The sequence below is a fragment of the Ruditapes philippinarum genome, unplaced genomic scaffold (genome assembly GCF_026571515.1).
Source record: "Ruditapes philippinarum isolate M1 unplaced genomic scaffold, ASM2657151v2 ctg1846_1_1_1_1, whole genome shotgun sequence".
NCBI lineage: Eukaryota > Metazoa > Mollusca > Bivalvia > Venerida > Veneridae > Ruditapes > Ruditapes philippinarum.
The window spans coordinates 73,599-96,025 of NW_026863070.1; the positions used below are offsets into that span (position 1 = coordinate 73,599).

Below are 22,427 nucleotides of genomic sequence, written 5' to 3' on the forward strand. Positions count from 1 at the left end.
TTGTCCTGTCAATTATAAATACATTACAGCACGATCCCACTTCGGTTCTGTCCGTATAGTTTACGAGAATTATTAAAATGGAGTATGTTTGGAAGAGTCACACTAGCTAAATATATAGGTTCTCATCACATCCGCAATAGCATATTTGGTAAAGTGATTACCTAGTATATGAGAGGTCTGTGGCTAGATCCTTACTTTTGCCATTGTTTTTAGACAATTATTTCTTTATTTTTGAAGTATGTTTTAATGAAAAGTGCTTGCAAATTGTCTGCACAGATATGAAGCAACTTAGAAACTGATTTGTCTCGTTTTGTATCGCCTTTTACGGCACTGAAATGACATTAATTGATTTTATCCGAATGTATTCTAAATGTTGATTCTTAAACCATGTTTTTTAAAAAGTGTATAGTCTTTACCGAAATTTGTGCAAAACATATTAAAAACAAATAGAACAACATAAAAACAATTATAGCTACACTTATGTTGAAAATAGTTATAAATAAGAAAAGAAAACATGGACATACGCGGTCTCGATCTTAAAACACATATGGCTTTTAGAAATTATAAACCTGCAGTTAACCCTATTTCTCTATAACGGTCTGTTTAACTATTTTATAGAAACAAGTTAAATTCAATCACATATTTCTGCGTACATCTCACGAAATTTACCGAAAATTTATCGAATATTAATATACCGTGTGCATTGACCATGTAACCAGTATGCAATTGACAGATTGATAAAATCAAACAATAAGTTACCTTTAATTCCATACTTTTTAATAAATGGATAGCACTTAAATATCATGTAAATTTATGTTATTAAAGCGTATAATATCACATCAATGTTTAACTCACAACGCTTATCAGTAAACTTGCCGTCAGGATAACGTGCCAACAAATTGCAGAATAAAGACAAACTTTATCTATTGCCTTTGACGCCATTTCCCATGTCACGTCTCCAATTTCTCTTCCAAGCATACTAGTATCTTGAGCAGCAGTATCATTTATGCATTTCAAGGCGTTTTCATTTTCGATGTCTTGCCTCACTGGAAAGTCCTCTTTCTTTTGAACGCAGCAGGCTTTGACTAACATCTTCAGTAGTTGTGGTACGTGAACACATTTATCGTGATGATAGAAATTTAGTGAAATTATTGTGAATATAATTGTTAGAGCACTCCCAAACAACTGAAGTCCAACATAAACGCTGAAGGAAGCGACTTCATCAGACGACTCTGGCATCGAACTGTTAACAGTTGTCAAGAAAACAGCTAGTGTTAGAAATATTGAAATTGAAAAAGTTACCCTCTCGCCACTTTCAGAAGGTAAAAGAAATGAAATGATACTTAAAACCGAGATACAAAGAACTGGTACAAATACGTTCAAAACGTGATATAAAGATTTCCGTTTGAGCTCGAAATGAAATAAAACATGGTCCCAGGAATCGTTACCATATGGGCGGCTCTGTAGCTCCACTTTTGTACTAACAAGGTCCCACTCTCCACTTTCTTTGTAAACCTTCAAGCCAGGCTTTTTTTGTTTACTTTTCAAAACAAGATCTGATCTCGAATGGCTCCATGATTGGAAATCAAATTGACACGATTGTCTATCAAAAGGAAATTTTCCGATTGAAACTTTACAGCTGACAGTGTATATATTGTACGGCCATATTGTTACTAAACCATTATTTTCGACGTTTGCCTTCCCATCCACTTGTCCTAAATCCGTCAATTTATCAAATGTGTCCTGTAATGCGACGTCCGGGATCCATATATCTGAATTCTTTACACTGATTCTAGAAATTTCAGGATATTTGGAAGAATTCCAAGACAGAAATGCGTCCTGCCACTGTATTTCGAGAAATGCCTTTATCGAAATTGTTTGCCTTTTTTCATCAACTTCATCAATTGCCATCAAAATTAAATCCAAAGTGACTTCAATTGGTTCTGTTTTGTTATCTTGAGGCATAACATTTGAATTATAGTTTTTAAATAATTCCTTATGTAAGTTTAATTCCTGCAAATTCAAGCACTTGATCTGCACACAGTAGTGGAAAACTGTTAGAAGAAAATATACCGCAGATCTTTTACCCATAACTTGTTGGAAATATTTATTTTTTTATCCACGAATTAGTTTTATCTGTTTTTGTTTGTTTGTTAAGCAGTGGTTTTAAACAGACTTTCGCCGGAATTAAAACAATTTCTTCAGACTTAAATTTAGTTTGTGCCTGAGCACCGAGATTCTGACGGAATGTGCAATGTCTGTTTATGAGTATTTGTATATAACTGCAAAGCTGTTTGATAACATTAGAAACATAATTGTTTAGTCATGCATAAATAATTGAAAACGGTTCCTTATCTACATTTCTCTCTGTATTAGATATTATAAACATCAAAACCTCGTTGATTCCGCTATGTACCACTGTTGCATTTGAAATTCACAAGAGCGCGATGAATTCATAAAGTAAATTATTTTTCTATTAGAATAAGAGAATAGAAGACATCTCTCGCGGGTGGTATCAGATTGTTCACTGGATAAGGCTAAATGCATTCCGAATTCATACTTTATTACATTACTATCAATTATTTCCCGTTATGGGACGGACGCAGTTAAAGACCCAATACATTTATAATGGACTGAATATATAATGAAAAGAAACTATCCAAAGGGAATATGATTCCAGTTATAGATCATCATTTATTGAACCTCAACACAAATATTAAGTATGGCTGTCTGTGCTTGTACCGAGTACACAGGGACTTCAAAACGCCTTCTCGTATATAAATTTACAGAGATACAAGATATAATCATAAAAATTGTTATTCTACTTTTATTCGCACTGTTTGGCATTTCAATCAATTTTTGTATTATTGGTGATCCATAGCATTCCTATATTACTATTTTATATTAAGTGTTTCTGCTTAAAGCTAATGTCAGGCTTGGCGAGCACGTGACATTTCTTTATGGTAATTTTTGAGTTCCTGCTACTGGCCGCATCAACGACAAAAATTATTTGTTTATTTTTTATATTTCTTTCAATATTTGAATAATAAACATGTATCATTTTCGAGCCCTTTTTGTTTTAATGCGGTTTCATTTATCCAAAATAAATTGTGTGGAAATATTTCGGAGTCATGGGCATTAAGGTATAAAATAGACTAAGAATTTTTTTTCCGATTTTTACCAAAGTGTTTTGCCTCTAACAACCTTTTTCATACAACAAAGTATTTTTGGTTTGCATTATTAGTTATAAAGATTTTTGACAGGTAATATGGCCCTAAATAAATAGTTGTTTTGAAATAAATATTGCAAACAATAGTTAATACCCCATATAACATGTCAATTTTTTATAACGAATTTATAATACAGCAAGCATTTCTTGTCTTAAGAGAAAAAAAATGAAATTTCTTCATACATTGACAGCAGCCGTGTATATTATTGGTTATTAAGATTTTGACAGGTTGTATGGCCCTTCATAAACGGTTGTTTAGAAATATAACGCGAGCTGCACTTTTGTGACGTCGCTTTTCATTGGATAATCGTGATATTTATATGGTTTTATATACGCGGCTGCCGTCAATTCATGACGAAATCTCACATTTTTTTCTCGAAAAAAGGAAATTGACAATATTATAAATTCATATAAATATTTCTGACAAGTTACATGGCCGTATATACACAGTTGTTTGCGATATAACCCTCGCCTAGCGGGTTGGGTTATATTTACAAACAACCTTTATATTATAATTTATAAAGATCGTTGACAGGTTATATGGCCCTATATAAACGGCTATTTGTAAATATAACCCGAGCCGTTAGGCGACTTGGTTTTATCTTTTGTGATCATGTTATTTGATGAACGAGGAGTTAAGCTGTAGTCCAAAATGAAATAAATATTTTGTTCTGTATTTGTTTGATGGAAACTTCGGAATATTTCAATTGTTGAATACCCTGTTACATAGATGAAATATTTTTCTTAGAGGAAACTTGAGATAAGGATTGTTTTAAGGTGAACATGTAATTGAAAAAAGAATGTTGCTATGAAACTCGTTGGTTGCTTAAGAAAGTCAATAGTTGCTATGAAAGTTACTAGTTTCTAAAGAAAGTCACTTTATGTAAAGCAAGGAATATGTACTAAAATGTATAAGGGTCTATAAGCAAGACGTACCAGTCAATGATATTTAATAAAATATGTGCATAGCCATCTACAATTGGCACATTTTTCATTAATATTTCAAATATTGATGAAAACAACAGAATATATTCAGAACTATATTATTTGGATAACTTAAATGAAAATTTAGTAATTGATACAAAATTATATTTTGAAGCTCATGGTAAAAATTGAAACGCATATAAAATTTATTTGGAAAAAAAAGATGGATACAGAAACATGAACTGCGTCGTATCCACAATTTTAGCTTCCGAGGGATCACATTTTATGCAGATTTTATACTTGACAACAGCAGGTATCAAGTGACATGTGGCAACTGTAAAAAAATGCCCCATAATTCACTTCAGTGCTGTTTTTTTTTGGTCCTTCGGGATCACTTTTAAGTGTTGAAAATTAAGAAACCGCCCTAGCCGGTGGTTGGGGGCATGATGGATGTTGTTGTTTTTTATTATCCCTGATTGATTCCAGCACTTTTTATTGTTGAAAAAAAATCTGGAAGAAGGGTGATCTTTCGGAAACATTAATTACAATAAAACAACATGAAAATTGCAGACTCGCTTTGATTGAGTCTGTACATGAGGGATAGTGAAAATGTACAACATTTTGCAAGATTAGGTACTGTTAAGCCGGTGCTCGGGGAGCTTGATGGATGTTGAAGGTGCACCCAAGATGTCATATACATCAGTGATAACAGAAGAAGACTGTTAAATACTTTTATTTTTGCTTCATCGGATGGCAATATAGTATTAAAAAGCATACAATGCAGTCTGATAAGGATCCATGCTGTTTGCTATCAGTTTCTCTACTTGTATTAGAGTTGGTAAGCGAACAGCATGGATCCTGATCAGACTGCGCGAATGCTCAGGCTGGTCTGGATCTATGCTGGTCGCAAACGCACTATGTTGGTTTTGTCGTGACGCGGCTCATTTTATATTAGCAGCATATAACAGCTTATACTGTATTACAAAAAAATGAAGTATAATAGGAACTTGTTGCACTAAAATGACAATAGAAATATTTAAAAATCATCTGTATGCCCATAGGCGTTTTGCGCAAAATTATAGTAACAATGTATTAGTTTTCATCTGTCCATAGAAGATCAGTTTTCAGCGGGGATCATTTCTTAACATGGGGTTGGTTGATTGTGAAAAGATTTGTTACATAGATATTCTCTGCTATTTACACACATGTATATTGTATGTTAACAGAATAAAATGTTCCAAAACAAGATATTTAAGTGGTATTTAAGTAGGTTTCAGACATACTTATAATAATTACGTACATGCACAACTAGCTTTAAACATACAACCATACTTCTTGATACAAATATTTAGGAATTATAAGTTTTAACAATTCGTGCAATAACTCAGCAGATACATGTATATCTAAAACAATTCAAATTATACATTAGCAATATTTTATTAATAAGAACACAGTCTGTTCATGTTATGATAAAACTATTTACAATCGTTATGTAAATTATCTGTATTTATGTTATGATCTAAATACAATTGCACTCGCATTGGTCCATTAATCAACAAAATAACTATTATAAAACATATTCACTGGCTGAATTATCACATTCACTGGCTGAATTATCATATTCACTGGCTGAATTGACATTTCCCCAAACTAGAACATATGCTGTTTAATGCCCATACATCGTAGACTGTTAATTACGCGTGTGGATAAAAACAATTGTCATTTTTCTAGATTAAAATAACATTTACTTTACTACAAAAGTTAAAAGTTGCACCGCAATGATGTGTATTAACTGGAATAACTTTTGTTTGCGCAGTAATCGCGTAGTAGTTGAACGCCAGACGTCATCTTGTTCACTGTGCGTCTTTTTTCCCCGCGCTTCAATGAAAACAGGCAAATGTTGTGTTTTGTTTTTCCTTATAATGATTTACTTTATGCGTTCTTTGAATCTTTGCCTATTCATATAATAAAAAGAATTACCGCTTAAAAATTATCATCTCGGTCAATATATCATCTGCCGGTGAATATCATATCATATTGAATGGCTCACAAGTCAATTATTGTATAATATTTGTCAACAAACTCACAAAATACTTTTTCACGCTTTACATACTTATATAATTAATATGAATTATAATGTGATTTAGGAAATAACTTAGTACCCAGTAAATATCCCTTACAAATAAACTATATTTACACTGTTTATTGTTAACATTGATAATGAAAACCCTGTACATAAGTGTTCAAACAACACAGTTGATCATTCATAATTCTTAATTCGTAACGCTTATCATTAAACTTGCCGTAAGGATAATATGCCAAAAGATAGCAGAAAATAGACAAAGCTTGTCTAAAGCGCTTGAAACCATTCTCCATGTCACATTGTCATTTTCTTTACCAAGTTTGATATGCTCATTAGCAGATGCTTCATTTTGACAGTTTATAGTATTTTCGTTTTGCACATCCATGGTTATGTGGTACTCATCATTTGGGTTTTGAACGCCGCAAATATTTACCAACATTTTGAATAATTTTGGTATAGAACGACTTTCATCACGATGAAAAAGATTCAACGATATAATAGTCAGCATAATTGTTAGAGCGCTTCCAAACAGCTGAAGTCCAACATAAACGCTGAAGGAAGCGACTTCATCCGACGACTCTGGCATCGAACTGTTAACAGTTGTCAAGAAAACAGCTAGTGTTAGAAATATTGAAATTGAAAAAGTAACCCTCTCGCCACTTTCTGAGGGTAAAAGAAATGAAACAATACTTAAAACCGAGATACAAAGAACTGGTACAAATACGTTCATAACGTGATATAAAGATTTCCGTTTGAGCTCGAAGTGAAATAATACATGGTCCCAGGAATCGTTACCGTATGGGCGGCTCTCTAGCTCCACTTTTGTACTAACAAGATCCCACTCTCCACTTTCTTTGTAAACCTTCAAACCAGGCTTTTTCTGTTTACTTTTCAAAACAAGATCTGACCTCGAATGACTCCATGATTGAAAATCAAACTGACACGATTGTTTATCAAAAGGAAATTTACCAATAAAAACTTTACATGTAACAGTATAAATACTGTAAGGCCAGATTGTTACTAAACCACTGCTTTCGACGTTCGCCTTACCGTCAATTTGTCCTAAATCTGTTAATTTATCATATGTATCCCGCAACACTACATCTGGTATCCATATATCGGAATTCTTTACATTGATTCTAGATATTTCAGGATATTTGGAAGAATTCCATGACAGAAATGCGTCATGCCACTGAATTTCGAGGAAGGCCTTGATCGAAATAGTTTGCCTTTTTTCATCAACTTCATCAATAGACATCAAAACCATATCCAGAGTGACTTCGATTGGTGCTGATTTGTTTTCTTGAGGCATAACATTTTGATTATATTTATCGAACAATTCCTTATGTAAGTTTACTTCCTTTAAATTCAAACACGTTATCGGCAAATAATATTGTATACATGTTACAGCAAGAAATAATGCATTGCTTCTTGATGTACCCATTTTCACTTTACTGTTATATGATTTTATTGTAAGCAATTGTCCAGATTTATGTTAACCGCGACGTTTTGTTTCCTTTTTTCAAACAAAAATGTGCTTATCGTCTCTCCAATTAAATTATCTAACAATAGTACTGAACTGACACTGTCATTCGAATAGTTTATGCAATCCTTTTTATAGAACAACTAGAGCTGACAGACAGATTAACGATCATGTTAGGCGCGTTCATAAATAAGTGAGTGCCTCAACTGTATAGAGATTCGGTAGATAAATAAGTTTATCTCTCCACATGCGAAATAACATAATTTGATAGACAAATGAAACAAGCGGGTTTTATAGCGATGTGGCACATGTCAACCGTAGCGACACAATGAATGAATTAGGCAAGTAATCTGTTTATGGAAGTTAACATAAATGATAATTCTCGTGGGTGGTATCATACAGATAGTCAATTGGATAACGTTAAATGTATTCAGATGATTCTTATCCATTGCAATCAATGAATTCTAGGTCTGGGACGGGGTATTATGCAGAACCTTAGACGTATGAATGTTAAAAAGGAATATCTAATGACAATTATAATTATGTCAAAGGACCATAATATCTCTGACATAAGTTCATTCACTGACAGAAAAATCAAGCCATTTTATTTCTTATTTATAGAATAAGAATTCACCGTTTTTCATCATTTATGTGAATGCGGGCAAATAAAATTAATTTCCACCATTTTTTTGAATGCCCATATTTAAACACATTTCGACAAAAGCTATTTCAATGTCTTAACAATTTCAACAGTACTCTTATACTCTTGATGCCTCTATTTTCAAGCATGTTCATATTTACATATCCGAAATAAAACGATTTTTTCTGATGTAATTGTGAGACACTCTTTCTCTCCTCTTAACTAGACCAATGTGTTACTTAACTTACTTGTTTTTGTTAGCTACAACATCACATTTTATCAATTCTTTCAGCCATTTTATAGCTGTATAGTCTGTTACTTCTTACACATTTTCGCATCTTTATTTCTTTCCAAAATATTTTTATTCCGATTTGTCATACTTTTTGATATAGTACAAAACTCGACACAGAAATTCAAGAAGAAGAATTTTATAAGCTTAATCTTCCGTCCTTATCATTTTCTTGGACATAAAATGTTTGATTTGAATTGTTTATGCATATATGTATATATTCTGGAATAAATATGTTAAAAGTAATAAAGAGTCGTATACAGTTGATGTGATATTAGTCTTACTGAATTTCCAATTGACATTGCATAAGATACGTTAAAAAGCTTTGATGTTTTATCTGTTTGTGCACACGTTCAAATTCAAACTCGTACACATTTACCCTTAAAAGAGATGATAACATTTGAATCATATTTGTTCACATCAATCTAGCGTGTAGCTGATAACAATAATTTGAAGGTTATACTATATTTAAATCATTACAATAATACTAAGTATTTCATATAAACAAAGAAAACGAAAAAGTAATCTATATTATCATCAAATTGTGTGAACTGCTTTTATTATTATTTTGTCGGTTTGAATACTTGGAACTTTCTTCGTAAGAAGTCTTACTTCGGTTCCCGTATTCGCAAAGTCTGCAAAATATTTCGGTAGTGGTTTGTCATCCAAGATTTTAAATCTAATCATGGTACCTTTGGGAATATTAGACAAAAGCTTTACCAGCAATTTATCTGCTATAATGTCATTATCTGCGTATAATGCTCGTATGAAACATTCATTCTCAGATTTCATATGACAACTTACATACCCGACTATATTGTTATCATACAGCGCTACAAAACTGTATTTATCGGATCCAAAATACCATGCTCGAAACACCTTCTCCCGCGAATAAGGATATATTTTCTGATCATATACAAGTAACGCCGGCAGGTGTTCATTTGCCAAAGGTTCGCAGATGTATGAGGAGTCTACAGCTACAGAAATTTCAGCTTCAACAATGGGTATCTTTCCTTTGTAACCTTTTACAGTAAATTCCTCGTAGACTAATCCCTGCTTTTTATACCATTCCTTCAAGTACTATCGAGAACTAAAATTTTATTACCCGCAGTTTCTAACATCGAATTCCACAATTTCCTCCCGATTCCTTTACCTCTCATATCTTCTCGGACAATGAACAAATCCACGTACACTATGTCGAGCGCCATGTTGAAACAACCAATGAAACCTTAAAATAAGAATTATTATCGTTAAGTCATCTAAATATGTTTGTTATAAATATACACTGTAACGACAAAGGGAGTCACGTGACTTGTAGGAGTTAAACATTCCCACAGCCCGGGGTATATGAACATTTAATCTTGCTACAAATTTCTTATCAGTCAACAAATATATGGTGGTTACTGACAAATTATGTTATTTCTTATATGATCTAAATATAGCTGCAATTTCATTGTTCCAAACAGTAGTCATAAAATCATATTCACTGGGTGTAGTATCATATTCACTGACTGCATTGGATTTTCCCAGTCTAAAAGTAAATTGAAACTCATATTCAATAACCATATATCGTAGACTGTTTATTACGCGTGCGCATTAAAAATAATTGTTGCGTTTTGTTCTTAATGGCATTTTACTCGATTATATATATTATAATATCAATACGTTTCTATTATTATTGAAAGCTACATTGCAATGATGAGTATAAACTTGAATTACTTTTGTATGCGCAGTGCCTGACATGTTAATCTTTTTTCCCGCGCTTCAACGAATCAGGCAAATATTTCACATGTATAATGTTTTACTTTTTTGTGATTTTTTAAAATTCTTATCCTTTCATAAAATTAAACAATAATTGACTAGTGAGCCATTAACAAATTATTAATCAACACAGTGAAAATTATTAATGGATAATGACAACCTGAAAATAGACTTGTAATGTTATCTGATACTTGAGCTTATCAGTAATTTATGTGGTCAAGATATGTGTTTTCCTTCATTCTCCAGAGTAAATTGTAGTATTTACAACAGCGGCCATATATATGTTTGCCGACGGGCTTGTCGATACAATGTATATATATTCAACACAGTCTTCATAACCGTTTAGGATCGATGCCATCGTGTGTAGAACGGTACTTGAATAATCGATACATTATTATAATAAAAAATACAATAGACTTAATTCCTTAAATCTGTTTTACTGGTGTTAACTTGTGAACCTTTACTTCAAACTATTTAAATTATTTATGACAATGAAATCTAGGTAAATCTGACATATCTATAACCGGTGCTACATTCTCCTTTTTTACCACGGTATCATTGATGACCTGTATGATATCCAGTCAGAAATAGTAAATATTTGTATGTTAAGCCATTTTATTATGTATTATCACAAGATAATTTAGGATGAATTCTCTTGTCAAAAAGTTTAATACTGCAGTATTTAGATCTTAAGTACTATTCGACATACATCACTATCCAGAAATATTGATATCAGTGCTCTGCATAGAATGTAAAATACACATGGTTGTTATTTGATTTAATATCTACTTGCCAACAGGTTTTCCGGTATCATCTTCAGCAACAAGCAATCCCTCAGGGTCGACCATCATAGCTGCCCTACAGTCGATTTCAGAAAATCCCCAACCTTCTGATCGTGTAAATTCCAACAAGACATTGATGTCTTCATGTGTGTGGGGACGTATACACGCCATTTTGTTTATAATTTCTCTTATTTCGTATAGACATAAAGCAAAATCCGCATGTGTATGCATACATGTTGCATTGTTTGTTTACATAACACATTTTATCAGGTTTTGAGATATGATTTTAACATATTATATCATACTGTCATTACACATAGACTTTGACAGATTTTTAAAAAGCTTAGAAAAAATTTCAGGATATTTTTAGTAAACTGCTTTAAAGCCCAAAAAAAATTTAGTTAAACTGGACGTACAACATTTCACAAAAAAATGACAATTTCTTTCCATCATTTGAATATTTGTCGGCTTAAAACGATATCAGCATAGCGTAAAAATAATTCCGTCGAATACTAAAGAATTTAAGAATATTTTGAAGCCATTAGAGTTGTAATATCATAACAGTTGCCAAGAATACGCGGCGACGTCATGTTACAGTACTGGCTTTGGTAATCAACATTGACGTCCTGTGTATAAAGATGGATGAAACTATTGGTACAAAATAAACAGAATCTAATTTAAATTATGGGTAATTTTTCGCTAAGATTTTATCAAGAATCTACTTGAGAATTCCAAAATTGCCGCAATATACATCTACTGGTCAAAATATTTAGCATGGCGAGGTAAAGAAATTTCATGTTCATTTCCTTCATTTTCCAAATAATATTTCTTTATCACACTGAGATTAGATGCTTACTATGTTACTTTTCCTTGTCTTTTAGTTTGTAAATTTGTCAGTTGGTCATTAAAATGTTTAATATTTATTGTAATGTGTGTGGTTTAACTTATACACTCAGTGTAAAACAAGTCGTGAAATATATACTGAGACGAAGCTAAGATCACAAGCTTTTCATTTTTGTAATAATTTGTAAAATCGGACAAAACAACTGCTAAATTTGCATTGTTTAGCATAAGAGATATTGATTTTACTAGAAGATTAGGGAAACAATTTGTTTATTTTCACTCGATATACCTCGGTTATTTACGTAGTTCATATAGAAACTATAAGAACATTATGCATTTCGCACCTATATTAAAAAGGACATTTTCTCGGCGCAAAGAAGATCTATTTTTTTTACCTCCGTCTTTGTTTTGAATTTATTTTAAGAATACCAATCATTTCATTTTTACTTGTTATCCAATTTATTTTGCTTCTACCAAACCTTTCAATCTTTGTCATACATGGCATTACTTTGTGAATTTTTGTTTTGCATTAGGTTCTAACTTTCCTCCAAAATATGCAACTCAATCATTTTACAACGAGCACATACAAAGAACATGAATAACAATTTATTAGTGCTTCGGATATTCAACGGTAATACATGTATAGAACAATTGTCAAGTCTGATTTTGTATTATCTGTGACTGTTCACATCATCTGACGGCGTCTTTGATGTGCAGTATTAACAATTAACTTGTTTATTTACTCTTAGAAAAAAGTAAAAAGTTGCCTCCCAGTGGTGGCTCTTGATTATAATCATCGTGTTGCTTAAACAGTTATACGTATAAGACACAAAGAAATACAATGTATCAATTATTCATCTATGTACAATTACACGACTATTAATGTACGTATAATACACATTTATAGGAATACAACTTCTATACACGCATGTTTTCATGGGGCTAGTTATGCGTATAAAACTTATAAATATAATTTTAGATAAAACATTTATGTTAATTAACACGAGAACTATTTGTAACTGTTGTCTAAATGAAATGCGTGGTATATAAACATGACTAAATTTTTAATGTCCTGTACAATTTCACTTGTAATCAAATGAACAAATTTAAACATGCTTGCATGACCTCCAGTAATATTTCTTCCTAAATCTTGTTCGGAGTTCATTATAAATAGGAAATATTATAACATAATAGAACTCGTTCTCTTATCGATTACATGCTACACAGTTTATCCATGGAGTTTTCTCCATTACAACCACTATTTTTAGGCAATGAGATGCCATTCTAAAACGTGACATAGCTATTTTATACGTTTTCAATACCAACAATAACGAAATACATGTTATTGAAAGTGTTGTAAAAAACGACTCTTGAAGAATTACTGATTCGGGCACTTAAAATCCTGTTTCCATGTTCTTTAACTCTCTGGCTAAATACATTAAGAAATAGTTTAACATGCGGAACACCTCGGTTTTACCATACATTGTTGAAACCTAGCCTAGACAATAACGATCGTATTTTCGAAACCCAATTTACTTTCCTACTATTATTTTAACAATCTGCTTTTAATAGCAAGTAAGCCAGTTCAGTTCTGACATACACGATATCAACCAATATCTAATTTATTGAACATAATTTAAATCTGCCTAGTTCACTATATACAAAATCATTTTGAGTCGGTATCAAAATTCCAATTACTAGAGGAATAAAAAGTTCTTTCTACCTGTATACCTTTGTAAAAGCCCCAGACCTCTGAGGAATAACACAAAATTGGTAAAATCAACTTATAAAACAACCTACGTGGTGTTTTACATAAAGATTTGTAAACTAATATACATATCTATTCATTTTGTATATTCTGTTAGAAATATATATATAGACAGTGCTGACACGTTTGTAATGATTTATCCTAATGTCTTGGGTCTAAATTTAAGATATATTATGCATGCTCACCCTTGAGTAAAATATTTTAATCACAAATCACAGAAATGTTTTTGAATTCATTGAAATTCTTACTGAATATGTCTTATTTGAATTAAAGAATGAATAAACTGTATATGGATATGGGAAGCTGCATTCCTTATTACAGATCAAGTAAAGTTTAGTTTTTTCTCTAGAAAAATTCCAGTTTTTTTAGCGACACTATGTAATCATATTGTGACCAGCTATAGTGTGTAGAATTTTAAACATAACTTACATACTTTGTAATACATATCAAATTTGAGCATATTATATAGGTAACTATATCCAGATTAAAAATAAATAAACTTTTAATAAGGAAATTAGGACAAATAGATCAAAAACCAACACAAATTTAAATATCAAAACATGTTGCGCTTTATTAGCTTCGTCAGTTGATACATAAAGGAAATGACGTAAACGTACATATAAAGAAATTACTAACAATTAAATATCAAAGCATGAATGTTGTATATAAGACATAAAGGCATCAGACCCATTACCAAATCTAACCAAAATATAAAAAAAAGCACACCGGTGATCTAGCTTTACTATATCTAAACTTTTGAAGCCAGACATATGTCCACACAGCACTACATAAATCATCTAAAAATATTTAAAACAAAAAAGCTCTTAAAGATACATATTTTAAGATTCTTCAAAACAAACTCGTATTCAGTTCCTTAAAGTAAACAGATTGAAAGATTCACATGTTTTACTACAATGCAACTCTTACACCAATGTGTTTCGTCCAAATTGTTATGCAAAACAGCTCCCAATTAGGTGGAGAAAACGTGTTAACGCATGATTTTATATTGGTTCCACGATATTAAATCTCAATTAACTACAGACAGTTGTACAGTCCATTATTTGTATACGGAGATAAGAAAACATTGTCCCTCCGTTTGAAGAAAATGTAAATAAAAAGAAATTTGAAATAGGTCCTTAAGTGTAAGCTTGATGTATGTGAATATTTTTATGTATTTTTATTGTCGACTCGCAAAATAAATCTGTCATTCCGCAGTAAATCATGCGTCTTATTTAAAATTATATTTTGCAGTCGAGTAAACAAAGAATAATGGCTACGTGTATATAATGTTAGTATCTTGGCTGTATAAGGAAGTTAATTCTTTATCATAAGTTTGTGACAAGTTGGAATATTCGCCATTCTTGCATACATATTTTTGAAATGTTTTAAAAATATCCTCAAACCAAATTATTGCAGGTCTTGTGTGGTAACAACGCATTGTGGTTGATTTTGTGGGACATCATTCTGAACCGTCTGCTGCGGTCTGGCTTGAATTAGATACGGTATAAAGCTGCCATTTTGATTTGGCAGAAATACTGACGCTTCCAGATAAGGTTGGGCATTCATGTGTGGATTACCTATAAATACTGCTTGTTCTGGTGCAGGCTGTATGCTGCTGTGTAGATAGAGAATTGGCATAGCCGCCTGTTGTTGTTGTTGAGGGTACTGGAAACTACCTGCCTGATTTTGAATGATTGTATTTGGCTCCTGAAATCCATTTCCGCCAACTTGGTTATCAACCGTTTCAGATCTGGTGTCTTTATTTTGAAAACCGCCATTGCTGTTTGTGGATGCTCCCGGCTGCTGTTGTAACGTTGTGTTTACGACAGTGGTCTTTCGACTTTTTTTACTAGTAGATCCTTCATTAATTTGGTTCAATGGGAGTACAATTTGGTTATCAACCGTTTCAGATCTGGTGTCTTTATTTTGAAAACCGCCATTGCTGTTTGTGGATGCTCCGGGCTGCTGTTGTAACGTTGTGTTTACGACAGTGGTCTTTTTACTTTTTTTACCAGTAAATCCTTCATTAATTTGGTTCAATGGGAGAACGGCGTTGCTTTTAAATTTGGACGGTATACTACTGCTTTGTATTAATACAAGAACAGTCATTGTAACAGATGTTGACAGAAGTAACATACCACCACCATAATAGAATAGTTTCTTCCAGTTATCATCATCGTCATCTTCAATATCAGCTTAAAAAGTCGAAATAAAGATCTATACAATAAAGACTCAAAATATATTATTTCAGTTAAAATATACATAACCACTTGCTGTAAACAACATTTAATCTTCTATGTATTTCTCTTTACAAAATGTTTATGAAAAGAACACTGGTGACATCTCATGATTCTTACCAAAATAATCAGAAGTGTATTTTTCATTATTCAAAACAACAAGAAGTTAGTTTTAATTCATTCGAGAAAATTACCTGCCAATGTTATCTCTATATAAGTTGCCTTACCTCCAATTTCATTTGTAATAACACCACCAAGACCAGCAAACATCAGGATAAGTCCTTCAACAATTCGCACATTTTCCTTTCCAAACTCTTCCGGTACAGCATCATCTCGTAAACCTTCGCAAAATGCTGATAGAGAAAAGGCATTACAGAATTTTTGACTATTAAGAATAGTTTATTGTCATAGTGTTAAGGGCGTGTCATACTTTTGATCATTTTGAGTACTCAGTATTATCGCTGTAGCAAACACCCGAGATTGTAAATCGCCATCATCAAGTAAAGCCACAATACCAGCAGAATAAAAAAATCAGAGAACGCTTGAGATAAAAAAAACAAAACGATTGCATGATCCCTAAATTTTGATCGACAGTCCTTCAAGTTTGTTTTAGCATAATTACTTGAGAAGTTTACGGAATTTTATGTCTATGTATAGACATATGGAATAGGTAAAACATTGCTCAAAGAGCAAAGTTTGATACTATTCTATGTTAAATCAGTGATAAATAAGATATATATTTAAAAATTATGATGTCATTTAGTTGAATTGATCACAATCGAAGAATCTACCCCTTACCAAACAAAGCCGCAAACAGGATACTAAATGGGAAGAAATACCAAAAGTTAACTGCTTTAGGCGCTATAAAGCACCCAATAGCCATACTAAATGCTGCCACAAATAAGATACGAAAAACTACTATCATGCGGTCTTTCTCCAATGTTCCCATGTGCAGTCTGAAAGTAAATATAAACAAAGAGATAACTATAAGTGTTACTTCAATGATGATTTGGCAGTTTAATATACTAGTACATTTTTTGTCTTGATTATTTTCATCTTAAGCTAGATTATCATAATGATTGTGATGATGAGGATGGTGATAATGAGGAGGATGAGGCTAATGAGGATGATGATGAGAATGAGGAGGGGGATGTGGAGGTGGAGGAGGATGAGGAGGTGGAGGAGGATGAGGAGGTGGAGGAGGATGAAAATGATGATGACGAAGATGAGGATGATGAGGATGGCGAGGAGGATGTTAAGAATGAGGAGGATGAAGAGGAGGATGAAAATGATGATGACGAAGATGAGGATGATGATATAAGGATGAGGAGGATGTTGAGAATGAGGAGAATGATGTGGATGATGATGATGATGATGATGATGTTTATGATGATTTTTGGGATTTTTATGAATGGATGAGGTTTTTAAACTTTACTCGTTCTGGAGGATTGGCTGAATCAATTTTGATGTGTCTATTAAAATTGTACAAACCGGCTCTTTTCCTCATAGTAAACTTTCTTGAATATCCATGCTAAAAACATTCCAAATAGTTTGCCGAAGGCCGGACTTAATACGTACACGAGATTCTGTCCTACCTTTTTCTCAATCCCCAGGTGGTCAGACATTGAGCTTAATTGACCTAGAGGCGTTTCAATGCCTAAAAATATATAATAAAACTTTTCTTTACTTTCTTACACGAAATGACAGAAACCTTGTGAAAACGATCAGTACAGATTTGAGACCATTTTTGTCCATGAAAAAAAAAAAAGAAAAAAACAACAACAAACAATTGATAACAGAGACAAACAAATAAAGAATAAGCTTGTACACCAAACAGTCTTTTCATACTAATGCTGAAAGCATATCGTATAAAGTTTACCTTTAACGGTGAAAACTTAGTTACCCTCTAGGCTTCAAAAATGTATATCGTTCTTATGCTAACTTTAGAACTAACAACGACGAATAGAGAGTTATATCTATTAAAGAGAATTGTGTGTTTTCATCAAGTTCTAACTATTAACTACTAATATTTATAATGTGCTTTGCATTTATTGCCTACGTTGAACATTTTACTGAGTTCAAATAAATAATATGACAAATAAATGAATTACCCCATTGATAAAAGAAATATATAGCACATGTTGACCAAAATAGTGTGCTCTTAAAAATTTGTTTACTTCCAACACCAAGGGTCCTTGCAACAAATGTTCCTGTTCCATCTTTCATGTTGAGTTTAAGTTCCTGTAACGTTAAGCCGAGCAGTCCTATTCCGATACATAACCCTGTGCAGCCCCTTAAAAAATAAAGGTTAAAGCTGAACTTTTCACAAGACTAGTGCATTCAGATATAATTGGTTGTCTTCGTATCAGACGGAGTTTAATCAAAATGTGTATTCATTATATATAAGTATACACATACATTTTTTAAGGAAACAAACTATTTAGCTACTTAGCGCTGGTTTCAACGCGCATGCGCTGTCCGATTCAACAGAAAAACAAACAAACATTCACCCGTTTCAAACCATTTAAATATAAACTGAAAAATATTTAACTTCACTCCCCAAAAATGAAGTTTATAATTGTTGCACTAAATTTGTTCCAGTGTGGTAGTTTACCTGTTTATAAATAAACAAAAGACTGATCAATAGCTTGCCTTATTATATCAATGCTAAAAAAGGTAAGCTTTGAGATCAGTGATCACTGTTTCAAGATCAATGAAGCGAGGTTATCTTTACTGACCCAGAATTCGGGGTCATTTCTGTGCTCAAAATTGAATCTCTTTTAAAAGGCCAGCTCTGAGATCGATAGACAAGCGAATATTGAGACATCATTAAACAGACATGAGATATATCTTCTGTCTTTAATTCAATTCAGTACCAGTCCGGAATTTTTTAAGACAAGTTTTTCTACGTTTATGTTGCGTTAACATCGAAGTATTCCCTCGTTTCATGAATTTGCAGGGCTTTTAAATATTCAATTTTGAAAGACCCTTGCACAATGTTTATCAAATCATTCTGACTTAATTGTGTAGCTATTTATGCATTGAAATGCATTTTGACGTTTGGGTACCCATACATCTTTACAAAAATACCTTAAATAAGCCCTCCAATTAATGTCAGATGAACTTAGTATATGTATGAGGGAAAAGATAATCTGTCCAGCATATGTCCCAAGTCTTGATAAGAATAAAGCTGTCATTCTCTTTGTTGAAAAATATTCTAATACTGGGATCAATGCGCCTACTTTGATGAAACTCATCCCTATTGCTGAAAAGCCAAAATATAGAAATGATTACTATTTAAGAAATAACATTTCCAAAACTGTGATTTTATTGCTCAATAAAATCATTGTTCGGAGTTCCGATGCGGGGAATTATATATCACGAGTGCGTAGCCCGAGTGATATAAGGATGCGCATCCGAACGACAAACAGTGATTTTATCAAGCCATAAAACCACCGATTTGGATTAATTATTTCGACACTTACACAACATTAACAAATAAATGCTGCCATACCTGATATTAAGCTAAATTGCGCCTGATTTCTTTCCTTACTTATTTTCAGCGCGTCACATTTTTAGTGGTTACGTCACATATGTAATGATAACGTCTCATGTCTAAATATAGAACGTCGGCATAATTACACACACTTTCTGTTCAATAGGAAAAATGCGGGTCGTGTTAGAAAAAAACGACAATCAATCAATCAATCAATCAATCAATCAATCAATCAACAGGATCGAAAAGTTAATTACCGATCGGTCAGTTAATTGTTTTATTTCGACTATTACCGTAGTATAGATTATCATGTACATGCATAACAGTTGAAAATGAAAAAATCTTCACTATTTAACTCAGTTTCGTTCATTAGAATTGAACTCACCGCCGGGTCCATAAAGAAAGAATTTTACAGCGTCTTCGGTATCATCTTTAAGATGAGATAGTATGATAACGGTTACCATGACGATACCGGCTCCAATACAAACTGTTGCCCGGTAACCAAAATGAATCATAACAATTGCACCCAGTGGAGCTGTGAAAAAATAATAACATAGATCTACAATTTAAAAGCCGCAGAAAATATGCCAATGTATTTGAATATTACTTTTTCTTGATCTTTAAAAACCTGTATCATAGTTTTTGTATTACTTAAGATTGGATCATTTATAATAATTCAAACTAGCTGGCTGTCCTCATATGACATTTTCCATTTGTAAGTTTTGAAATGAGTGTTGAAAGATTTGATTCTTTGATTCTATTTGAAATGGTAACCGTCTTAATAAATTTGTTATACAAATGTATAAACATATTCAAAGATAATCAAAGCGGCAATGCATTTTTAAGCGGGTATATATTAATGATTTTTATCTGAAAAACATATATAATCAATTTATATCACATATATGTATACATATGTGTGTGCGGATCATGAATTATTATACGATTATTAATTCCCCTCCATGAAAGGCTATTTTTTAAATCTCTTTTTCATATTCATATCATATAAGATTCTACTTTAGTTTTTTATATAAGAAATGTTCTGCTTAAATATGACACTCAATACCATTAATTATATAGAGGATATTGAATGAGTGTAAGTTAATACTGAATTTACTGAACGAGTTGAATAAAATTATATTATGCGAGCCTCTGGCTCTGGCTATTTATCACATACCAAAAATAAAGACCATTTAAAGTGAAAAAGAAACATTTTTCATTGACGCGCCTATAGAATAACGCTAACATTTAGCGCGTCTTAACGCCAGAATTATATTTTAAGTTATAAAGATTGTTGACAGGTTATATGGCCCTATATAAACGGCTGTTTGTAAATATAACCCGAGCCGCTAGGCGAGGGTTATATTGCAAACAGCCATTTAAATACGGCAATCTTTATAGCGAATTTATAATACAGCAAACATCATTTTTTAGAGAAAAAAGTAAGATTTCTTCATTAATCGACAACAGCCGTGTATATAAAACTATATAAACGTCACAATTGTCCAATGAAAAGCGACGTTACAAACTTGCAGTATTATAAAATGTAAATGACGTCACGTCAAAATGTATGCACAGTCGTGCAATACCATTTAAATTACATAGTCGCAAAATCGGCACTGGTATGTATTAAACGTATATTGTAAAGATACACATTTTCTCTGATAGCTATCATAAGAATCTAATAGTTTACAATATAAGAATAAATGCTTTGTATCATTAATGAGGATATGTTATTATTAACTTTCATAAAACTTTATTTTACGAGTAGTGTAAATATATTATACATTATAATTACCGGAAAAGGAACTTCAATTACTCTTATTAATGGTAGAAATAACGGATAACAATTCAATCATAATGAGATAAAAGGACTCTGTATAGTTTATCATTCAAATGATTATCAAATACATGTAAACATTCCAAATGCAAACTTACCATACAGATTAACAAGTGCCATGAACTGTAAAAGTATTTCTGCTTGTGTATGTGTGTCAATTCCGGTATCAGACGACATTTTGTCGTTAAAAATAGAGATGATTTTCAACATCTCCATTATGCCTAGCAACGCATTTATCAAAGCGCTGGAAAGAACTATGAACCAAGCTCGATGTCCTCCATTTGGCGGGTTTTCGATAGTGGCGCCCTCTTCAGGTGGTTCGAGCTCTAGAGCTCCATCTCCAACTCCGACAGTTACAGGCTCGTCTGCTACTATGTTATGCGACGGTACGACATTATTGTGTCTTAACATTTCTGTGTATTGACTAATATTGCGAATTTAACAAATCCTTGTAGTGCATCTATTAATATAAATTCAAAATTAGTCACGCTGTCCAAATATGTGATGACAAAAGTAAGGTGTACAAACAGACCGATCCTGCTCTCCAAAATGTTACAATATTTTTGCGTGTAGGTGCACTACCTTGTAGGTAATCGACAATTTTAAGTCTACCTTCAGTATTGTACTTGTCTCAACAAAGTTATGTCCATTTAAGCGTATGATTATTGCTCGCTTTTTGTTATTTAGGATTGAATAGCCAAAGTAAATAACCGAAGATCAATCATGAATCGGGTATTTATGTCCTTTTTTAAAGTGACTCCTCCGTGTAGTTGTTGTCCAAAAATAACATTAACATGTACTCTTACAGAAAGTTGTAAATCTTCCTGTCTATAAAGTAATAATTATTAGCTTTGAGTAAGAAGAATGACTTCATTTTTCTAGATGTAAAAGTATTAATTTCTATATCATTTCTGTCTATTAAGTTTCTAGCTATGTAAAGCAATTAATGCATTTGGAAATCTAAGATCTATAATTGCGATATCTAGATTTTAGTTTAAATATTGTGTAAGATTTGATCATTTGTCAATTTGTAACCATGCTTAGAACATGAT

The 22,427-nt window shown here is 32.4% G+C and overlaps 3 protein-coding genes across 3 annotated transcripts in view; all 3 read right to left on the reverse strand.

Annotated features, from left to right (window-relative positions):
* Positions 1 to 221: 221 nt before the first annotated feature.
* LOC132721045 (neuronal acetylcholine receptor subunit alpha-7-like) lies at positions 222 to 2,230 on the reverse strand. The gene has a single exon (XM_060705293.1). The coding sequence runs from the start codon at positions 2,089 to 2,091 to the stop codon at positions 847 to 849; it is 1,245 nt and encodes a 414-aa protein (XP_060561276.1). The 5' UTR covers positions 2,092 to 2,230; the 3' UTR covers positions 222 to 846.
* A 3,327-nt stretch (positions 2,231 to 5,557) lies between these two features.
* LOC132721056 (neuronal acetylcholine receptor subunit alpha-7-like) overlaps positions 5,558 to 22,427 on the reverse strand; it is a 29,552-nt gene continuing 12,682 nt past the window's right edge. The window contains exon 2 of the mRNA XM_060705306.1: positions 5,558 to 9,876. Within this exon, the coding sequence (XP_060561289.1) occupies positions 6,427 to 7,680 (1,254 nt within the window). The 5' untranslated portion in view covers positions 7,681 to 9,876 and the 3' untranslated portion in view covers positions 5,558 to 6,426. The remainder of the gene's footprint in view (positions 9,877 to 22,427) is intronic.
* LOC132721055 (uncharacterized) lies at positions 15,141 to 21,995 on the reverse strand. The gene is made up of 8 exons (XM_060705305.1): positions 21,474 to 21,995; positions 19,921 to 20,070; positions 19,130 to 19,304; positions 18,151 to 18,332; positions 17,531 to 17,696; positions 16,838 to 16,995; positions 16,267 to 16,392; positions 15,141 to 15,997 (listed from the first exon to the last, which is right to left on the reverse strand). The coding sequence occupies exons 1-8, from the start codon at positions 21,784 to 21,786 to the stop codon at positions 15,210 to 15,212; spliced, it is 2,058 nt and encodes a 685-aa protein (XP_060561288.1). The 5' UTR covers positions 21,787 to 21,995; the 3' UTR covers positions 15,141 to 15,209.